The sequence below is a fragment of the Bos indicus x Bos taurus genome, chromosome 6 (assembly GCF_003369695.1).
Source record: "Bos indicus x Bos taurus breed Angus x Brahman F1 hybrid chromosome 6, Bos_hybrid_MaternalHap_v2.0, whole genome shotgun sequence".
Classification (NCBI taxonomy): domain Eukaryota; kingdom Metazoa; phylum Chordata; class Mammalia; order Artiodactyla; family Bovidae; genus Bos; species Bos indicus x Bos taurus.
In genome coordinates, this window is record NC_040081.1 from 29,559,147 (window position 1) to 29,578,894 (window position 19,748).

Genomic DNA, 19,748 nt, shown 5'->3' on the forward strand with positions numbered 1-19,748 from the left:
AGTCCCTACATACCCACTGAATCTTCACAACAACCTGTGGGACCCCGCTGTCCCTATTCAGCTATGTACTCCAAGGCATAGAAAGGTTAAGTAAGTTGCTCTAGGTCACACAGCTATCAGGTGGAAATAGCAGCCTTCATGCCCGGGCAGCTGGTGGCCGTCTGGACTCTGCTTCTCAAATGGGCTGCTCAGAGAGCCACACCCTAGAGCACAGGGACTGGGGGAGCCCTGCCGTTGCCAGGGAGACGTGGGGCAGCCAACAGAGGAGCTACAAGAGGAGGAACACCCAGAGGAGGAAGTGGAGAAGTGGGACAAAGATGCAACTAGAAAGCCCAGGGAAGAGAGACTTTTTCTGAAATTCAGGGTATTTCCTTCTGGAGTTTCCACCCAGAGAGTACTTCTGGGTCACGAAAACTGAGTGTTGCAGGTCGTGTCCATGAGGAGATGAACCACAGTTGGTCCCTGGATAAGTTTTTGATGGTTTAGCCTGTAGGAGTTCCTGATGTTAAATGATGTGAACACACAGCTCTTGTGTAAAGCTTGAGGTTATGTCTTTTACATTCTTTGTAAATGTGATACTTCCAAGGCGCAGTCAGGATAGAAATAATCCTAGGCATAAATCCTTCTTAGGAAAAACTGTTTGTAGGCAATCCACGGGGTCTGATTAAGGCAACTTTTTTTTTAGTAATTCAAAGAAAAATCATTGCAAAAAGCATCCATAGAAGATCTACATCGTATCTGAAATATCTGATACACACATTTTTACATTCATACAAGTAGTTTTCATACTTGGGCAACTCTTGACCTTTCTTCTCGACAGACATACACAAGTCCTTGCCCAAAACAAAGTTAGATCTCATAAAATAATTTTTATTATGATAATTAGTGAGAAGAGATGCAAATGGTCAACACTGAGAGAGACTGACAAACAGGTTTAAGAAGTAAAAACAACCCAAGAGCAGTTTATATTATGGTCAGTGCTTTCCAAATAGACGTTTATAAATTCTCACCATCAGGGGATCCAGCACTTAGCCTGAAAGAAACATAAATAATGAATAAGGCTTTCTTGCACCTCATGGCCTTTAAACAACACAGAAATATCAAAATCCTAGTTATAGGTAACCCAGCACACCGAAGAGAGTCTTAGCTCCATCCTGCCAAAACTGCCTTATGCCCATGCTCGAAGTGGGCCCATTAACTCAGAAATGCCCTTCATTACCAAAATTCTGCCTTCTTGGCATGTTGCCTGCCCATGTTCCCCTCCAGCCTCCCTCCCATCTCCCTGATCCTCTCATCGCTGTTATCTGTAAATACTGTCTTTTGTGCCACCCCTCCAAATACCTCCTCCTTGAGATCCACCCCACTCCTCACCCATGCTCATCCCAAATCCCAAGTAGTAGTTCTCTATCCAGCACACATAGAAGTCAGTTGGGAGGCTTTTTTAAAAAAAGGACTTGTTTCAGTGTTCCAGCCCAAAGGTTCTGATCTGATCCGTGTAAATACTGGGTTTGGTTTTTGTTTGAGCACTGCCTGTGTTATTATACTGTGCAACTAAGGTTATAAACTACTAAACAATTTCCGAGGTCTTTCTGGCACTATAATTCTACTGAGGGCAAACTTTCCTATAACCTCAAATTAATTTCTTACCCATGCCTTCAGCTGCTCACATTACCTGGATCTGGATCTCCCAACTAATATGTGTCTCCCGAAGTCTCTACAGTAAGGACCACACCCCTAACTAACCAAGAGGCCAAGAGGAAAAGTTTCAGTACTTCTCATACCGCTGACTATTTCTGGGGTACTGATCTACTCCTGGGCTGGCTTTTCTGTTTATTATTCTTTATTCTGTTACTCCATGGTTCATTACCCAAGTCAGTTCCTCAGTACAGATTTCCATCCTGGCAGTACCTGCCTCGTGCTGTTTCTTTCCACTCCTTTTATTCCCTCATCCTCTTAAATTCAAAGGCATCTCATATTCATAGTTCCTTTGCCCAATTGTAGCCTGCTAACATTCCCATCATTCTGCACTGCCTACCCTCCACTGTAGGTGCTCTTCATCCACAGTGGGAACTGCAGTCTCCACCAGCCAAGATCGCCACCAGTGAAAGCATCCGACCTTGCATCTCTCTTCCAAGGTGCACGTAAGCTGCTTTCTGTTTTGAAGAAAGACCTGCCTCAACCTTCCCTGGTCTCCTGCTCCACAAACATTCATCTGCTCTTACCCATATCTCCAGGGAGCTCACTTCCACTCAGAAATTATTTGCCATCTAAAGCTGCTGCAGGTTTTTCTAATTTCCATGGCTACAGATGACCTCCACGGAACAAGCCCTCCAGTTCTGCTTCCAGCCTATTGAGTTTCTCTAAAAAAAATTATAAATTTCTGATCGAGTGTATTATACCCTCAAGACATCTGCCCTAAGCTATAGCTCTCCTGCTTCTGTGCAGTCCTTTTCTGTATCTCTCCTTCACTCCTGAGATTTCACACATTTCTTCCAAGCCTCTGCACCCAAATTCCTGATAGAACCACAGCTCCTTCATGGTTGCCGTGACCTAATGCCTGTGGTATCAGCCAAGGGACACTCCCTCAGCTGCTGTTCTTTACTTTTCAGACCTTTTCTTTCAACCTCTTCTCACCTAGTTTGAGCTCTGATGGAAAGCAACTCTACTTTCTTATTGGGGCTTTGATCCAACTTCTCCACCACCTATGTCTCCAGCTTAGCAAGCAATGCCTGGAAGTGGGTCTCCCCAGACTTGATATTTTCTTAGAGTTACTGCTGTGGACTGGGAAGTCTTTCTGAATTGCAGAAATCCTCAGAGGGTTGGACGAGGAGCTGAGAGGGGAGCCCAATGCATCACTCATTCTTGGGGGTCGGAACTACACAGTTTGGAGAGCTGTTAGAGAAAGACCAGCCCAGTGTTTGGATCTGAACATGCTGGGAATATTAATTCTCACTTTTTGTCACATTGTCCATGTGGATGGGGAAAAAGTAAAAGGACACACCACATCAGTCTGTCTCCGCAGCCCTGATGCATTCTTTCATCTTCCCACCCACCTCTTTGAATTTGGCAGCTTTTTATGACAATTTCCCTGAGTTGTGTTAAAACCTGGAAGCAAAACCAGTCACCTGAAACTTAAAAGCTGTACTTCGCAACATGGAAACATTAATATTGAATTAGAGTGTTGTCAGTGACTGTTGGAGTAAACGTCAAGGCTGCTGGGAGATGGTGGAATTCTTTTATGCACCCTTCAGATGGTGGTTTTTTTTTTTTTTTGCCCTGTTCGTGTACTGGAAGGACAAGTGGGAGCCATGTGGGAGCTGAGTTCATGTCAAGATATGAAGGTGCTAAGAATTGGGAGAATAGTTTAGAACCAGTTCTGTTCTCAAATAGAGAGGTCACATCTATTGAAAGGATTGAGTTGGGTATGTCACAGCTTTTCTCTTTGACTTCTCTTCAGGTGATTAAAGCAACATTGGTATTTGCCTTTCATTTTTGCAAAGGCTTAAATCCTAATATAAATAGACCAGAAGTTAATAGAGAGCAAGGTTATATTGGGGTAAGTTTAAAAACACTACAGGGAGAAACATACATCAGTGTCAATGTAAGTAATTTCTGTCCCACTATCCTAGGAGTGCAATTCTGACTGTCCTTTCCTAATAAAGAGGTTTATTAAAAACTCTGAACCTAAAAGGGGAGTTATTTGCATATAGTATGGGCAGTCTCATGTATCATACATTCAATCATGTAAATTGAATTTCTGACAAATGTATACGTGATACTATCCAAACGATGTGTACCATGCTTTACGTACAGAGAAGGCAATGGCACCCCACTCCAGTACTCTTGCCTGGAGAATCCCATGGACAGGGGAGCCTGGTGGGCTGCGGTCCATGGGGTCACTAAGAGTTGGACACAACTGAGCAACTTCATTTTCACTTTTCACTTTCATGCATTGGAGAAGGAAACGGCAACCCACTCCAGTGTTCTTGCCTGCAGAATCCCAGGGACGGGGGAGCCTGATGGGCTGCTGTCTGTGGGGTCGCACAGAGTCAGACATGACTGAAGTGACTTAGCAGCAGCAGTAGCAGCAGCATGCTTTACGTAGTCATTTGTCATGGAATAGGGTTGTCTTTGTATTACTTAGGGTATGTAGTAATCACATACCCTAATCCAGGCTGTAACACGGTAACTCTGTGAAAGATCATATTATGTGAAAAAATAAGAGAAAGATGAAAGAAACACTGAAAATGAAAGCCAGAAATCTAGTTGGTAATTGTGTGACCCTGTTTCTTAGGTGCAGTCATAAGATAGTCAGAGGTAGCCGTTAAAGATTTTATTTCATCCTGCCACATGGTGCTTCCTCAATGATGCTCTGATGTCCCCTCCATGGCCAGATGTGACCCTGCTGAACCCAGGACACCTCACCCCTGCCTCTTCTGGGCCAACGAAGGCTGGCCTTCCATTGGGTTGGCCCCACTAGCCATATCTTTTCATTCACTTCCCTTAAACCACCTCAAAAAACTAGTGTGACCTACATTTCGTATTTTTAGGACCATGGTCTCTGAAATTAAATTAATATATTTGGACTTGTTGTTCAGTTGCTAAGGTGTGTCTGACTCTTTGCAACCCCAAGAACTGGCACATGCCAGACTTCGCTGTCCTTCACTCTCTCCTGGAGTGTGCTCTAACTCATGTCCATTGAGTCAGTGATACCATCCAACCATCTCTTCCTCTGTTTTCCTTGTCCTCTTGCCCTCAGTCGTTCCCACTGTCAGGATCTTTTCCAGTGAGTTAGCTCTTCACATCAGGTGGCCAAAGTATTGAAGCTTCAGCATCAGTCCTTCCAGAGAATATTCAGGACTAATTTTCTTTAGGATCAACTGGTTTGATCGCCTTGCTGTCCAAGGGACTCTTAAGAGTCTTCTCCAGCACCACAACTCGAAAGCATGGGTTCTTCGGTGCTCAGTCTTCATTATGGTCCAACTCTTATATCCCTACATGATTACTGGAAAATCCATAGCTTTAACTATATGGACCTTAGTTGGCAAAGTGATGTTCCTTCCTTTTAATACGTGGTCTAGGTTTGTCATGGCTATTCTTCCAAGGAGCAAGCATCTTTTAATTCCGTGGCTACAGTCACCATTCACATTGATTTTGGAGCCTAAGAAATTAAAATTTGCCACTGTATCCCCTTTCCCCCCATCTACTTGCCGTGAAGTGATGGGACTGGATGCCATGATCTTAGTTTTCTGAATGTTGAGTTTAAAGCCAGCTTTTTACTCTTCTCTTTCACCCTCATCAAGAGGCTCTTTAGTTTCACTTTGCTTTCTGCCATTAGAGTGGTCTCATCTGCATATCTGAGGTTGTTGATATTCTTCCTGGGAATCTTGATTTCAGCTGGTGATTAATCCAGCCCAGCATTTCACACGATGTACTCTGCATAGAAGTTAAATAAGCAGGGTGACAATATACAGCCTTGATGCACTCCTTTCCTGATTTTGAATCAGTTTGGTGTTCCATGTCCTTTTCTAACTGTTGCCTCTTCGCCTGCTTATAACTTTCTCAGGAGACAGGCAAGGTGGGCTGATATTCTCATCTCTTTAAAAATTTTCCACAGTTTATTGTAATCCATACAAAGGCTTTAACATAGTAAATGAAGCAGAAGTAGATGTTTTTCTGGAATTCTCTAGCTTTTTCTATGATCCTACAGATGTTGGCAATTTGATCTCTGGTTCCTCTGCCTTTTCTAAATCCTGCTTACACATCTGGAAGTTCTTGGTTCATGTACTGTTGAAGCCTAGCTTGAGGGATATTGAGTATTTCCTTGCTAGCAGGAGAAATGACTGCAATTGTATGGCAGTTTGAGCATTCTTTGGCATTGCCTTTATTTGGGATTGGAATGAAAACTGATCTTATCCAGCTCTGTGACCACTGCTGAGTTTTCCAAATTTGCTGGCGTCTTGAGTGTAACACTTTAACAGCATCATCTTTTAGAATTAGAAAAAGCTCAGCTGGAAATTCCATTACCTCCACTAGCTTTGTTCATAGTAATGCTTCCTATGTTCCACTTGACTTCACACTTGAGCATGTCTGGCTCTAGGTGAATGACCACACCACTGTGGTTATATGGATCATTTTTATAGTTCTTCTGTGTATTCTCGTCACCTCTTCTAAATCTCTTTTGCTTCTGTTAGGTCCTTGCCATTTCTGTCCTTTATTGTGCCCATCTTTGCATGAAATGTCTTCCCTGGTGGCTCAGATGGTAAAGCATTTGCCTGCAATGTGGGAGACCGAGGTTTGATCCCTGGGTCGGAAAGCTCCTCTGGAGAAGGAAATGACAACGCACTCCAGTACTTTTGCCTGGAAAATTCCATGGACAGAGAAGGCTGGTAGGCTGCAGTCCATGGGGTTGCAAAGAGTCGGACATGACCGAGTGGCTTCACTGTCTTTCTTTTGCATGAAATGTTTCCTTGGTATCTCCCATTCTCTTGAAGAAACCTCTGGTGTTGCCCATTTTGTTGTTTTCCTCTATTTCTTTGCATTGTTCACTTAAGAAGGCTTTCTTATCTCTCCTTGGTATTTTCTTAGGTATATCATTCATTTCGTTAGGTATATCTTTCCCTTTTTCCTGTGCCTTTTGCTGCTTTTCTTTTCTCAGCTATTAGTAAGGCCTCCTCATACAACTACTTTGCCTTCTTGCATGTCTTTTTCTTGGAGATGGTTTTGGTCACCACCTCCTGTACAAAGCTACAAACCTCCATCCATAGTTCTTCAGGCATTCCATCCACCAGATCTCACCCCTTGAATCTATTGGTCACCTCCACTGTATAAGGGAGTTGATTTTAGTCATACCTCAATGGTCTAGTGGTGTTCCCTGCTTTCTTCAACATAAGCCTGTATTTTGCAATAAGGGGTTGATAATTTGAGCCATAGTCAGCTCCAGGTCTTATTTCTACTGACTATATAGAGTTTCTCCATCTTTGGGAGCAAAAACATCAGACTGCTTTCAGTATTGACCATGTGCTGATGTCCATGTGTAGAGTCATCTCTTGTATTGTTGGAAGATGGTTTTGCTATGACCAGAACATTCTCTCAGCAAAACTCTGTGAGCCTTTGCCCTGTTTCATTTTGTACTCCAAGGCCAAATTTACCTGTTACTCCAGGTATCTCTTGACTGCCTACTTTTGCATTCTAATCCTCTATTATGAAAAGGTCATCTTTTTAGGGTGTTAGTTCTAGAAGGTGATATATGTCTTCATAGAACCATTCAACTTCAGCTTCTTAGGTATTAGTGGTTGGGGCACAGACTTGGATTACTATGATATTGAATGGTTTGCTGGGAAACGAACCAAGATCATGCTGTCATTGTTTGAGATTGCACCCAAGTACTACATTCTGGACTTTTGTTGACTGTGAGGGTTACTCCATTTCTTCTAAGGGATTCTTGCCCACAGTAGTAGATATAATGGTCACCTGAATTAAATTTGCCCATTCTCATCCATTTTAGTTCAGGGATTCCTAACATGTTGATGTTCACTCTTGCCAACTCCTACTTGACCACATCCAATTTACCTTGATTCAGGGCCCTAACATTCCAGGTTTCTATGCAATATTGTTTTTTTTTTTAATCAGATCAGATCAGATCAGATCAGTCGCTCAGTCATGTCTGACTCTTTGCGACCCCATGAATCGCAGCATGCCAGGCCTCCCTGTCCATCACCAACTCCCAGAGTTCACTCAGACTCATGTCCATCGAGTCAGTGATGCCATCCAGCCATCTCATCCTCTGGCGTCCCCTTCTCCTCTTGCCCTCAATCCCTCCCAGTATCAGAGTCTTTTCCAATGAGTCGACTCTTCGCATGAGGTGGCCAAAGTACTGGAGTTTCAGCTTTAGCATCATTCCTTCCAAAGAAATCCCAGGGCTGATCTCCTTCAGAATGGACTGGTTGGATCTCCTTGCAGTCCAAGGGACTCTCAAGAGTCTTTTCCAACACCACAGTTCAAAAGCATCAGTTCTTCGGCGCTCAGCCTTCTTCACAGTCCAACTCTCACATCCATACATGACCACAGGAAAAACCATAGCCTTGACTAGACGGACCTTTGTTGGCAAAGTAATGTCTCTGCTTTTAAATATGCTATCTAGGTTGGTCATAACTTTCCTTCCAAGGAGTAAGTGTCTTTTAATTTCATGGCTGCAGTCACCATCTGCAGTGATTTTGGAGCCCAAAAAAATAAAGTCTGACACTGTTTCCACTGGTTCCCCATCTATTCCCCATGAAGTGATGGGACCGGATGCCATGATCTTCGTTTTCTGAATGTTGAGCTTTAAGCCAACTTTTTCACTCTCCACTTTCACTTTTATCAAGAGGCTTTTTAGTTCTTCACTTTCTGCCATAAGGGTGGTGTCATCTGCATGTCTGAGGTTATTGATATTTCTCCCAGCAATCTTGATTCCAGCTTGTGTTTCTTCCAGTCCAGCGTTTCTCATGATGTACTCTGCATATAAGTTAAATAAACAGGGTGACAATATACAACCTTGACGTACTCCTTTTCCTATTTGGAACCAGTCTGTTGTTCCATGTCCAGTTCTAACTGTTGCTTCCTGACCTGCATACGAATTTCTCAAGAGGCAGATCAGGTGGTCTGGTATTCCCATCTCTTTTAGAATTTTCCAGTTTACTGTGATCCACACAGTCAAAGGCTTTGGCATAGTCAATAAAGCAGAAATAGATGTTTTTTTGGAACTCTCTTGCTTTTTCCATGATCCAGCGGATGTTGGCAATTTGATATCTGGTTCCTCTACCTTTTCTAAAACCAGCTTGAAATCTGGAAGTTCACGGTTCACATATTGCTGAAGCCTGGCTTGGAGAATTTTGAGCATTACTTTACTAGCATGTGAGATGAGTGCAATTGTGCAGTAGTTTGAGCATTCTTTGGCATTGCCTTTGTTTGGGATTGGAATGAAAACTGACCTTTTCCAGTCCTGTGGCTAGTGTTGAGTTTTCCAAATTTGCTGGCATATTGAGTGCAGCACTTTCACAGCATCATCTTTCAGGATTTGGAATAGCTCAACTGGAATTCTATAACCTCCACTAGCTTTGTTCATAGTGATGCTTTCTAAGGCCCACTTGACTTCACATTCCAGGATGTCTGGCTCTAGGTCAGTGATCACACCATTGTGATTATCTGGGTCATGAAGATCTTTTTTGTACAGTTCTTCTGTGTATTCTTGCCACCTCTTCTTAATATCTTCTGCTTCTGTTAGGTCCATACCATTCCTGTCCTTTATTGAGCCCATCCATGAATCAAGGCAAATTGGAAGTGGTCAAACAAGAGATGGCAAGAGTGTCAACATTCTAGGAATCAGCGAACTGAAATGGACTGGAATGGGTGAATTTAACTCAGATGACCATTATATCTACTACTGTGGGCAGGAATCCCTCAGAAGAAATGGAGTAGCAATCATGGTCAACAAAAGAGTTTTTTTTTAATAGCATTGGCCATTACTTTCACCAGCAGGCACATCATTTTTTCTGGAGCTATTTCTCTGCTCTTCCCCAGTTGCATATTGGACACCTACCGACCTGGGGAGTTTATCTTCCAATGTCATATCTTTTGCCTTTTGATACTATTCATAGGGTTCTTGAGGCAAGAATACTGAAGTGGTTTGCCATTGCCTTCTCCAGTGGACCACGTTCTGTCAGAACTCTCTGCCATAACCCATCCATCTTGGGTGGCGCTGCATGGCATGGCTTATAGCCTCATTGATCACAAGGCTGTGATCCATGTGATCCTTTTGGTTAGCTTTCTGTGGTTTTCGTTCTGGAGGCTGTGGGATTGTAGTTCTTGCTTCTTTTGTCTGCTCTCTGATGCATGAGGATAAGAGGCTTGTATAAGCTTCCTGATGGGAGGGACTGGCTGTGGGGAAAACTGGGTCTTGCTCTGATGGGCCGGGCCATGCTTGGTAAATCTTTAATTTTCCAATTCATACATGTAATACATGCATTAGATAATGACAACAAATGTGTTTTCTCTGCTTGGTGTGTGGAAGGAAGTGTAGGGTCAAAGGAAAGCTTAAGTCAGGCCGACTGACTTGATTGGTCCCATCGCTCATCACCTGGTCACTGACTTTGATCTCTTTGGTATGTCACTTGGTCTGTATCAGGGACACTTAAGGGATTCAAGGAGACCAAAGTTATTAAATTTGCTGGCACAAAATAGTCACTCAGTAATGTTAAGCGTCCCTAGGTGGGCATTTAAATTATAATGGCATTTTGAAGACAATGGCTCAGAGAAGATCTTAACTGTAATTGTGATCTAATTGTGTGTGAGTGTCAGGTTTCGTAGCAGGGTGGCTGGTCAGCTACTTAAGGACCAGTTTCCTTTTGGTGTCTCCAAGTTATGCCATCTTTTTATCTTCTCATGACACTTGGCCCTGGCCCTATCATATATTTCTGAAATGACCTGCAAAGTTGAATTTATGTTGGAGAGAAGGGGAGGAAAGAGAGAAGAGGAAGTATAAGTTGTGGAAGATGGAATACTGGCTCCTCCAGGACATCTGCACACCAGGTTCAGAACCTGTGGAGATGTTACCTTACATGGCACAGGGAGACTTTATAAGTGTTGTTGTAAGTACAGACCTAGAGATGGAGAGATTAGCCTAAATTATCAGGACAGGTCTCATGTAATTACTGAGTGGCTAAAAGGGGAACCTTTCCCAGCTATGGTCAAAGGGAGACAGGACCATGGAAGAAGGAGCAGAGATATGCCATTGCTGGCTTTGAAGGAGGAGGAAGGGGACCATAAGCCAAAGAATGTGGGCAACTCTAGAAGATGGAAAAGACAGGAAAGCAAATTCTTTCATAGAGCTTCCAGAAATGCAAGCAGCCTTACCACCACATTGATTTTAATGCAGTGGTACCTGCCTCAGACTTCCAGCCCACAGAAATGTAAGGAAACAAATTTGTGTTGTTTAAGTCACTAGTGAAAGTGTTAGTTGCTCAGTCATGTCCAACTCTTTGCGACCCCATGTGTTCCCACCAGCCTCCTCTGTCCATGGAATTCTCTAGGCAAGAATACTGGAGTGGGTAGCCATGCCCTCCTCCGAGGGATCTTCCCAACCCAGGGATCAGACCCGGGTCTCCTACATTGCAGGTGGACTCTTTACTGTCTGAGGCACCAGGGAAGCCCTTAGACACTAAGCTTATAGTAATTTCTTATTGCAGAAAACAAGAAACTACCTAGAAGTTAAAAAACAAATGTTCAGGGGTGCAAAGAAATACAAGGCGGCTCCAGAAATTCTAGAACAACCTAAAAAGTCCTATCCCTAATACATAGATGTGTGAGACCAACTTTTCCTTAGAAATAAGCCCAGAGGTAGATAAGCAACATGGCCACTTCCCTGAGTGCTGCCCTGCGGCATTTTCTTTAAGGGTGTCACAAACCGGCCTGACTGGGCAGCTGGAAGCGGCAGCTCAGACCAGGCATCCGTGGCAACAGCAGCTGCGGGAGCAGCAGGCAGAGCCCAGAAATGAGGAGACTTGACGGGAAGTGTGTGCATGTGGTCACCCGAGTCCAACCTTGTTATTATTAGGGATGAGGCATGGCAGACAGACTCGGGGGGGAGCACAGAGCTCCCCAGCGTGCGCACAGACAGAGCAGCAGTGCCGCTGGGCGTGACAGTGACCCGAGGCAGGCGGGGGAGGCCGGCTCACAGTCAGATGTTCCCTCTGCCGGCTCTGCAGCCAGAGGAGAAGGCAGCCCACGGGGAGCTGAGCTTGGTGTCGCTAGAAAGCTGGCAGGGCACGGGGGAGGGGGACAGCCTTCTGCTTTGGAAGACCCCAGGCCCGAGGCTGGAAGGCAGAGGAGATAGCCTCGAGCAAAGAGAGAGAGTCCTCATCCCTGGATGACAGGGGTCATTTCCAGCACAGGATGAAAGAGTGAATAGGACCAAGGTGAGCTGCATAAAAGCTGGTGAGAGATGGGATTTTTTAAAACACCAGGCAGCACAGTACTTGAGGGCTTGTCTTTTGAGCTTCAATGTATGTGAGGCTCTGAACACCTGCTGGTTTGTTCGTGGTGCCTGGGTAGCCCTGAGTCCATGTGGCAGAAGCCTGGGCGTGGGTCTCCTGCTGCACAGCTCAGTCTTCCATGCTCGGTCTAGCGCCCTCCCTGCAGAGAGTGTGCAGTGAGAGTCCCTCTCCACGGAGTCATAGAGCCAAACCAAACCAAACTGAAGCCTCCTGGCATGCAAGGCTGGCTGCTGCTCCATTTGCCACCCTTTGTGCTCTTGACCTGCATGGAAATCTTAGTAATATCCCCACGAGAGCTATGTCCACCTGCCCAGGTGCCAGGCATTGCCCCCAGGCCCCTTGGCAGCAGTGACTACAGCCAGTTCAGGCCTCTGCACTTCCATCTAGAATAAAGAATGTGTGGACCACTCACATCCAGACAGTACCAAGAAAGAAGCAAGACAAAAAGAAGCAAAGCCTTGATCTAACCTCCTCCAACCTTCTTTTCCAGAAGAGATTTTAATGTGTTATGTGGGATTTACGTTGCATGATGTGTTTCTTCCTTCCTGTGCTGTGTGCTCAGTCACTTAGTCGTCTCCGACTCTTTGCGATCCCATAGACTGTAGCCCACCAGGCTTCTCAGTCTATGGGATTTTTCAGGCAAGGATATTGGAGTGGGCTGCCATTTCCTCCTCCAGGGAATCTTCATGACCCAGGGATTGAACCTTCATCTCTTGCATTGGCAGGCAGATTCTTTACAACTGAGCCACTTGGGAAGCCCATAAAGATTTCTAAGAAAAGGAGAGGAGAGATAGGAGGATCACTGGAGAGAAAACAGGGAGAGAGAGAGAAGCTAAAGGCTGGGTAACCCACAAATTGGATTGGATTCCTGAGAAACTGGAGGTTAAAACAGGCGCCTTCAAGGAAGGAGGCTCAGCTTAAAGCAGTGGTGTGAGAGAGGAGGCTACACCTTGAGCAGGACGGGGATCTGAGCACAGGTGTTGGGAAGACAAGAGTGAGCGCTGGGTGTGAGGGCAAAGCCAGGGTCCCAGCTCCTCACACAGTTCCTGGTCCAAAGTCACCACTTTGCCCTAAGATCGAGACTTACCACATTCCTGAGCGTGTACTTCCAGGTGAGGGTAGGCAGCGGTATCCCGGAGGCTCTCGTGTGCACTGGCTGTGAGGCTGATGTTTGGCCCACTGCAAAGGACCCACAGGAGGAGGAGGAGGGACTGCAGCAGCAGGGAGGCAGGCAGGTCCAGCCCAGGAGTGAGGCAGAGTGAAGAGCTGTGGCCTTAAGGACATCGAGGTTAGGAGTTGTAGGACTCCTCCCCCACACCTTCGTGGGGGCAGATCCTATCTGCAAAGAGCCAGGGAGAGCTGGTTACAGGCCAGAGGGGCTCCCTTCATACGCACAGACCTTTAAAACAGCTTGGATTTATTGTGGCTCTTAAGTGGCCCAGAATAATGGCTTAGCATGGATAATGTCTTGGTTTAATTGGTATTGTGAAAGCCGATAGTTTCTAGCGTGGAATCCCTTGTCTCTGCCTTTCGAACAATCCCTCCCAGGCTCCCTGAATCAATACAGCCGTCACGTGGGGCTGGCGAGGAGCCTGCTTTGGGATGGTCACCACACTGGGAAGCAGCTGTCCCACGGGACTGCCCAGATCCCTGGGTTCCAGCTCCCTGCAGCACGGGGTTCATGTGAGTGTTCCTGTGGAAGGACGGGCTAGAGACTTTCTGTTGCCAACTGACCCCTGCGAGAGTCTCTCCCGGTTAAGTTGGAGGGGTGGAGACGGAACTGACAAAGGCGAGCAGAAAGTGACCCCTTTTACAGAAGCAGAGCCCCAACAAGGCCCTGAGGTGGGGATGCTGCTAGAATGGAGGACGGCCTTTGCAGAGGAAGGTGACATTTATATCTCTAAGAAAAACGAGCCTAGATGATCCTAATTCCCATTACGGCATTTCTTTCCAAGGTCACGATATTTCTCTTAAGTCTTCCTAAATCTTTTGACCTTAAACATATTTCGCTCCTGTCCTTTTTTAAGGTGTGTGGAATATCCTAACCTTTGGGACCCCAAAGCAGCCTGGACCTGGAAGAAGCTGTCTTAGAATTTAGCACACTGTGTTGGGGTTACATGTCTATATGTCGGTCTTCCTCCAGCCAAGGTTCGTGAGTGTGGTTTGCGGCCGGGACAGAGGCTCCCTTGTCTGTGTGTCCCAGAGCCTGGCATGGTTCCTGGCAGGCATACTGAATGAGTGCTCCCAGGAAGGATTGAATGCTCCTCATTCATACGAAGAGGAAAGCATGCTCCTCTAAAACTGTATCTTATTGATTCACATATCTTGTTACTTTTATGGTCTCTTACTTCTCCGTTATCATACATATAATAATCAAAATGATTTCATGCGGAAGGAATTCAGAGAATCAAGCTTTTTAAAATATAAATTGTATTCATATTAAATAGGATCAGATAAAAAAATATCTGAAACTCTGACAGTTAAACCATAACAGTATGGAACAAAACCCTGATTAGCCTATCCACTGGGCTTGCCTCTTCTGTTTTCTGACATAACATTTATATATGGGAATTGCTGTAGGTGGCAAATCATTTCTGTCTCATGTGTAGCTTTAGACGATTTTATTTTTCAAGGAGCTGTTTTATTAATTGATTATATCTTTAATTCACACTTTAATACTTTTCATTTGCACTTTGGTTATTTTCTTCTCCTTTATTTTGTGTTTTTTTGAAGTTGCACAACCTGGGTATGATGATACCAGTTGCTACTTTTCAGAAAGTGAAAGTGAAGGTCACTCAGTCGTGTCCAGCTCTTTGTGACACCATGGACTATATGGTCCATGGAATTCTCCAGGCCAGAATACTGGAGTGGGTAGCTGTTTCTTCTCCAGCCAAAAAAATGTCAACTTTAAGTTTGGTAAGGATTCATCTTACTGAATCATCTACTCCTGGGCTGATTTCTCCCAGAGTACTGGTGGAGGGACAGCTGCCCCCACCAGCAGTCTCCAAAATGGGCTTCTCAGCCCCAGGCCAGTGAGACTTTGGGCACAAAAATAGACAATATGGGGACTTCTGTGTCTATTCATCTCAGCTCATTCTTTTAACCTTAGATATATTTTACAACATATTAACATACTGATGTATTAACATAAGTATTATATATAATTTGTAAAGAAACATAAAATGCATGCTTAATGTTTTGACTGATGGTGTATGCAGTCAAAGATGTTCAGAAACCTTGCTCCAAACATGGATGTGTCCTGGTGGGCAGTTCACCTCTCACCAGGGCTCCTGTTCAACTGAACAGGGCAGAATAGGCAGGTTCCTCTCAGTTCTGGGTAGCAGCTTTGTGTCACTCCTGGTTAGTGGAGAGGTGGAGAAATTAACAGTGTGGAGAGAGTGTGTTCTCTGGCACCATATTCTTTAAAATGGCAATTTACCTAGTGCTTCTTCTCAAAAGAGGGCTTGAGCCAAGCCAGTCTCTCCTCACTGGGAGAGCGCTTTACCTTGAGATTCAAGGTCAATGCTGAACAAGCCAAGGACTGAGCTTTGTCCTTGGGCTGCCTCCTACTCAGACCCTGCAGTCACAATGTGGTGCTGTATTAGATTTATTGACCTCAAGGTCATGACCAATAGGCAGTCTAGGTTTTTTTTTTTACCAGTGGTCCTCCCTGCCAAGAAAGCTGATCATGTTCTCCATCTCCTCTGACAGTCCGTGTGGATTGTAGGAATGGGGTGTGGATTATACATTGTTGGGTACAATTACCTCCTGGAATACAATGCATCTTCTTCTAGACATCCCAGGGAGATAATTTGGACATAATGAAGATCTATAGTAATCAGATAATTACTATCGATTGCTCCTTAGATGTCTTGATGAGGTAATTAGGGTGTACTGGAAAGAAGCTAAAACTGATTGATTGGCATGACCGTAATCTCAAAGATTTCTAATTATGTTGCTTTTCTTCTAATGGCTTATAAACAAACATCATTTTAGCTTTAGAATTTGTCAGGTGCCAGGTTCACTGGGAACGTCAGCCTTCTCTATTATGCTAACTAGACACCGAACATGATCAACATAAGCTCATTATGCCTTCCTGCTGAAGCAGAAGAAACTGCAGTTAACTCTCACTTTTCTTATGCATCTTCATTTCCACATGGCCAGATTCCTGTTGAGGAATGGCGTGTGAAGTGTGGTGGGAGGGTGTTCCGTGGGGAGTGTGTGTGACTCTGGACTGAGCCAATCTGGAGCCCTACAGGGGACCCTTCGAGCCTGCCGCACAGCAGAGCCAGGGCACAGTGACACAGGCAGTCTGTCGGGGGGCTGCCTGCTCAGGCTCCTGTCACAAGTAATAGCTGCTCATCAGCCACCAAGGTTGAGTATATTCAACACTGATGCTCTCAAGCAGCTAGCCCCCGCCCATCTGTGTCAATGTGCTATTACTTCATCTCTTCCATTACACACTAATTAGAGGAGTCCCTGCCTGAGACCACATTCCACATTCCCCTAACATTCCCTGCTGTAACATACCTTATAGCACCTTTCAGCAGCTTGCGTTGTGCAGGATAGTGACCTGACTCAAAGATGATGGATGTTAAGGACCACTAAAGGAGCAGTTGGAGATGAGCTGTTTGCATCTAATCAATGATGTGGGTAAGCTCTGCACTTACTGGACTGTAGTTTCCACTGTGACCATCTATCTGTGCAGGAATAGGCTCCCTATATGTGTGTGTGCCATGGGGCCTGACTGATTTCCTGAATTATCAAACTCCAGCTTTCAGATGAAATCTCACCAACGAAGAAAATCGGATTTTGTTTTTATATTGCTATAAAATTATTACCTGAACCCAGAAGAAAGGCCATAAATGCCTATGTATTTGCGCTACTAAAACAGTTAAAGCTTGAGGGGAACAAAATGCACAGGGATGGTTCTGGCGCAGAAGAGACTCAGGATATTTTATTCACTGATAACTTATGGTTTGCTGATGTTTGGATAATTGCAGCTGTAGTTGGAAGTGCTTCATTTACGTCCATTAATGAGCTTGAGGAGTGGAAGTAGATATAGAATTTATGTTGATGTTACATATTTATGGCATAAGAAAAGTTACATAGCAAATTTTTTAATCAGCCATGGGTCTTGAAAAATGAGGTGACTTTTTAAAAAAACTTAATCTGAGTGACTATTTAGATCAATATTTGGTGCTGGAAAACCCTCCTGATCTGTATACTTTTCTCTAATAGAATATTTAATGAGCCTGTTTTAATTTTTTGATACTTAGGAATTGTGTAATGGATAATTTTAAACAGAAATTGTCTTTCTGTAGGTAAGGAAGCTAAAAAAAGATAGGAAAGTGTGCCCAAAACACATTCCAGATTTTTACTTGTTGGCTGGTGTTAACCAATCCAAGATGTGGTTTGTTTTCTAGTTATTTGCCCTTTTCCCTGAAAGTTCATTGAAAATCTACTTTCTTATCTGTTTATATTTCTGCCTGTTTTTCCTTTTATTGGGAGTTCTCCCCATCTGGGGCCCTGATCGTTATTTCCCTGTATTTGATTAAATATCCCATTTGTCTGTTGGGAAGTGCAGACTGTACTGAGTGTGCTGCACAAGTGTGCTGTGGCTTGCTGACAGTCCATGGTCCATAGAGACCAGTCACATGCAAACTGGCCAGAGCCTCTGTTGGAGGGTCTCCAGGCTGGAGGATGAGGTCCTGGGGACAGAATGAGGAAGATGCCACGGAGTGATGCCCGTCCGTCATTTGCTTTTGGTTTGGGGCATGTCATTGCAGGAAGTTTTGCAGCTCGAGCGACAGATGGGAGGACAGCTCCTAGAAGAACCTAAGGCTCTTCACTTTAAAGGCAGCACCCACAACCTGCGCCTATCCATTCACGATATTGCCCATTCCCTCTGGAAGAGCAAGTTACTGGCCAAATATCAGGTAAGGTTACCAAGATGAACTGAAGGCTTGAAGACATCTCCAAGAAAGAGAACTGGAATGATTTAGACAGAAGATATTCCATTCCTTGAAAGTAATCTTAACTTTGGTACTCCTCCAAAATAGTTTGGGGTTATTTAGGATTTTTGAAAAATCCTCTAGATGTACTAGAGGAAATGCTCTTTTCTCAATTCTTTCAGGTAAGTGTACTATCATTGTTTTACTTTCAATAAATAGACTTCAAGTCCATCGTTTCTATTTATTTTCAGAGTAATGTTAACACTGAGTTGATAAACTAGCCTCAAAAGCATTCATAGGAGAAAGAGAACATTGGTATCCCACATGACACAGATTAGGCTTCAGGCTGGCTAAGAGAGTGCCTTTACGTTAAAAACTTAGAGGAAACATCATCTTGGAAACTTGGAATAGCAAGTAAAAATAAAACCTGGCCAGGATTTTATTAAATACTAGCATCAGAATACTGGTCCCCTCTGTATATAGCCGTATGAGGGGAAAGTAAGACTCTCTAGAGGTTTCTCACCTCCGCCTCCATCAGCCAGCCCGGGCTCTCAGGAGGCTGCAATGGGCTCCCTAGTCTCAGACCCAGTCCTGGGAGTCACAGACACACTTAGATAAGCAGCACACCCTTGTCTACATGCATGCACATCCCGTCCCCCATCCGGGGCTGCATCTGCACTGGCTGTGATTTCCTGATGGAAGTCCATGAACGCACTAGAAGGGATGAAGGGAAGATTTGCAGCTGCATCCTTACTCTCAGATGTCTGGTACTTACATATAAATTGTGGGGGAAAAGCCTACTAGTTCACTAACAGTCTTGAGCTTTGATGGGGGCACATGCCAGACTCTTCTGTGTAAGTCAGTCCTTGATTGAGAGACTGGCTTTGACTTGCTCATTAAATCTATTCCTTCCTTTTCCTCTCTTCTCTGATTTTGCAACTGCCATAAATCTTCCCCCTTAATGAACAGTTTTTTTTTTTTGCAACTGTAAAGGAAAATACTGTTTTAATAATAATAATGATACTTCAAGCTAACTGGCTGAGTTCTCACCATCTGCCAGACTCTCATGTACTTTGATGAATGTCATTTAACCCCCTTCATGCAGGTTTTTCTTTTGCTTATGCACAGGCTTTCGCAGATGAGGAAACAGAAAAGGTTAAGCAGCTTGCCCCGAATCACCAAGTAAACAAGGGGAAGGCATCTCATTTGTATTTAATTTGGCTCCAAGCCTCTGCTCTTAACCAACATGGTCTCCCATTGTGTGTCAACCTTTTTTTCTTTTATTGAAAAAAAGATTGTAGGATGGGCTCTGTGAGGTGATCTAGATTCATAGGAAAGGATGCCTGTTAGAGGCTTGGTGATTTTTAGGCCAAGAGCTTTCATGTGGCAGCTAATCAAGCCTCCAGTTTGCAACTTGTAGTGAATCCTGGCTTTCCTCGTCCTGTGGAGGGCATGGGCATGAAAGGGAACTGGGTCAGTGCATCACCCTTTAGACTTCTTTGCTTTCCTCCATGGTACCCTGGCAGGGAGTTCTTTTCATGGGCAGTGATTGGAGGGGAGTGGGTTTTATTTGGGGAATTGTCTAAACCTTAAAAAAAAAAAAAAAACACAATGGATTTTTTATAAATGACAGAAGTGGCAGGCTGGTTAGGTGTATGGGTTCTGGGGCCAAGTCCCTGGCTTTGGACCTCAGCTCTGCCACTTACGAGCTATGGGACTTTGGGTGAGTTATGTAAACATCTCTGGTCCTCAGTCTTTCCAT

General features: G+C 44.4%; 1 protein-coding gene across 2 annotated transcripts in view; it reads left to right on the plus strand.

The window, feature by feature from the left end:
- Positions 1 to 19,748, plus strand: part of UNC5C (unc-5 netrin receptor C) — a 427,174-nt gene that overhangs the window by 396,060 nt on the left and 11,366 nt on the right. For both annotated transcript variants that reach the window (XM_027544020.1, XM_027544019.1), the window contains one exon: positions 17,822 to 17,971. In XM_027544020.1, coding sequence (XP_027399821.1) covers positions 17,822 to 17,971 — 150 coding nt within the window. The remainder of the gene's footprint in view (positions 1 to 17,821; positions 17,972 to 19,748) is intronic.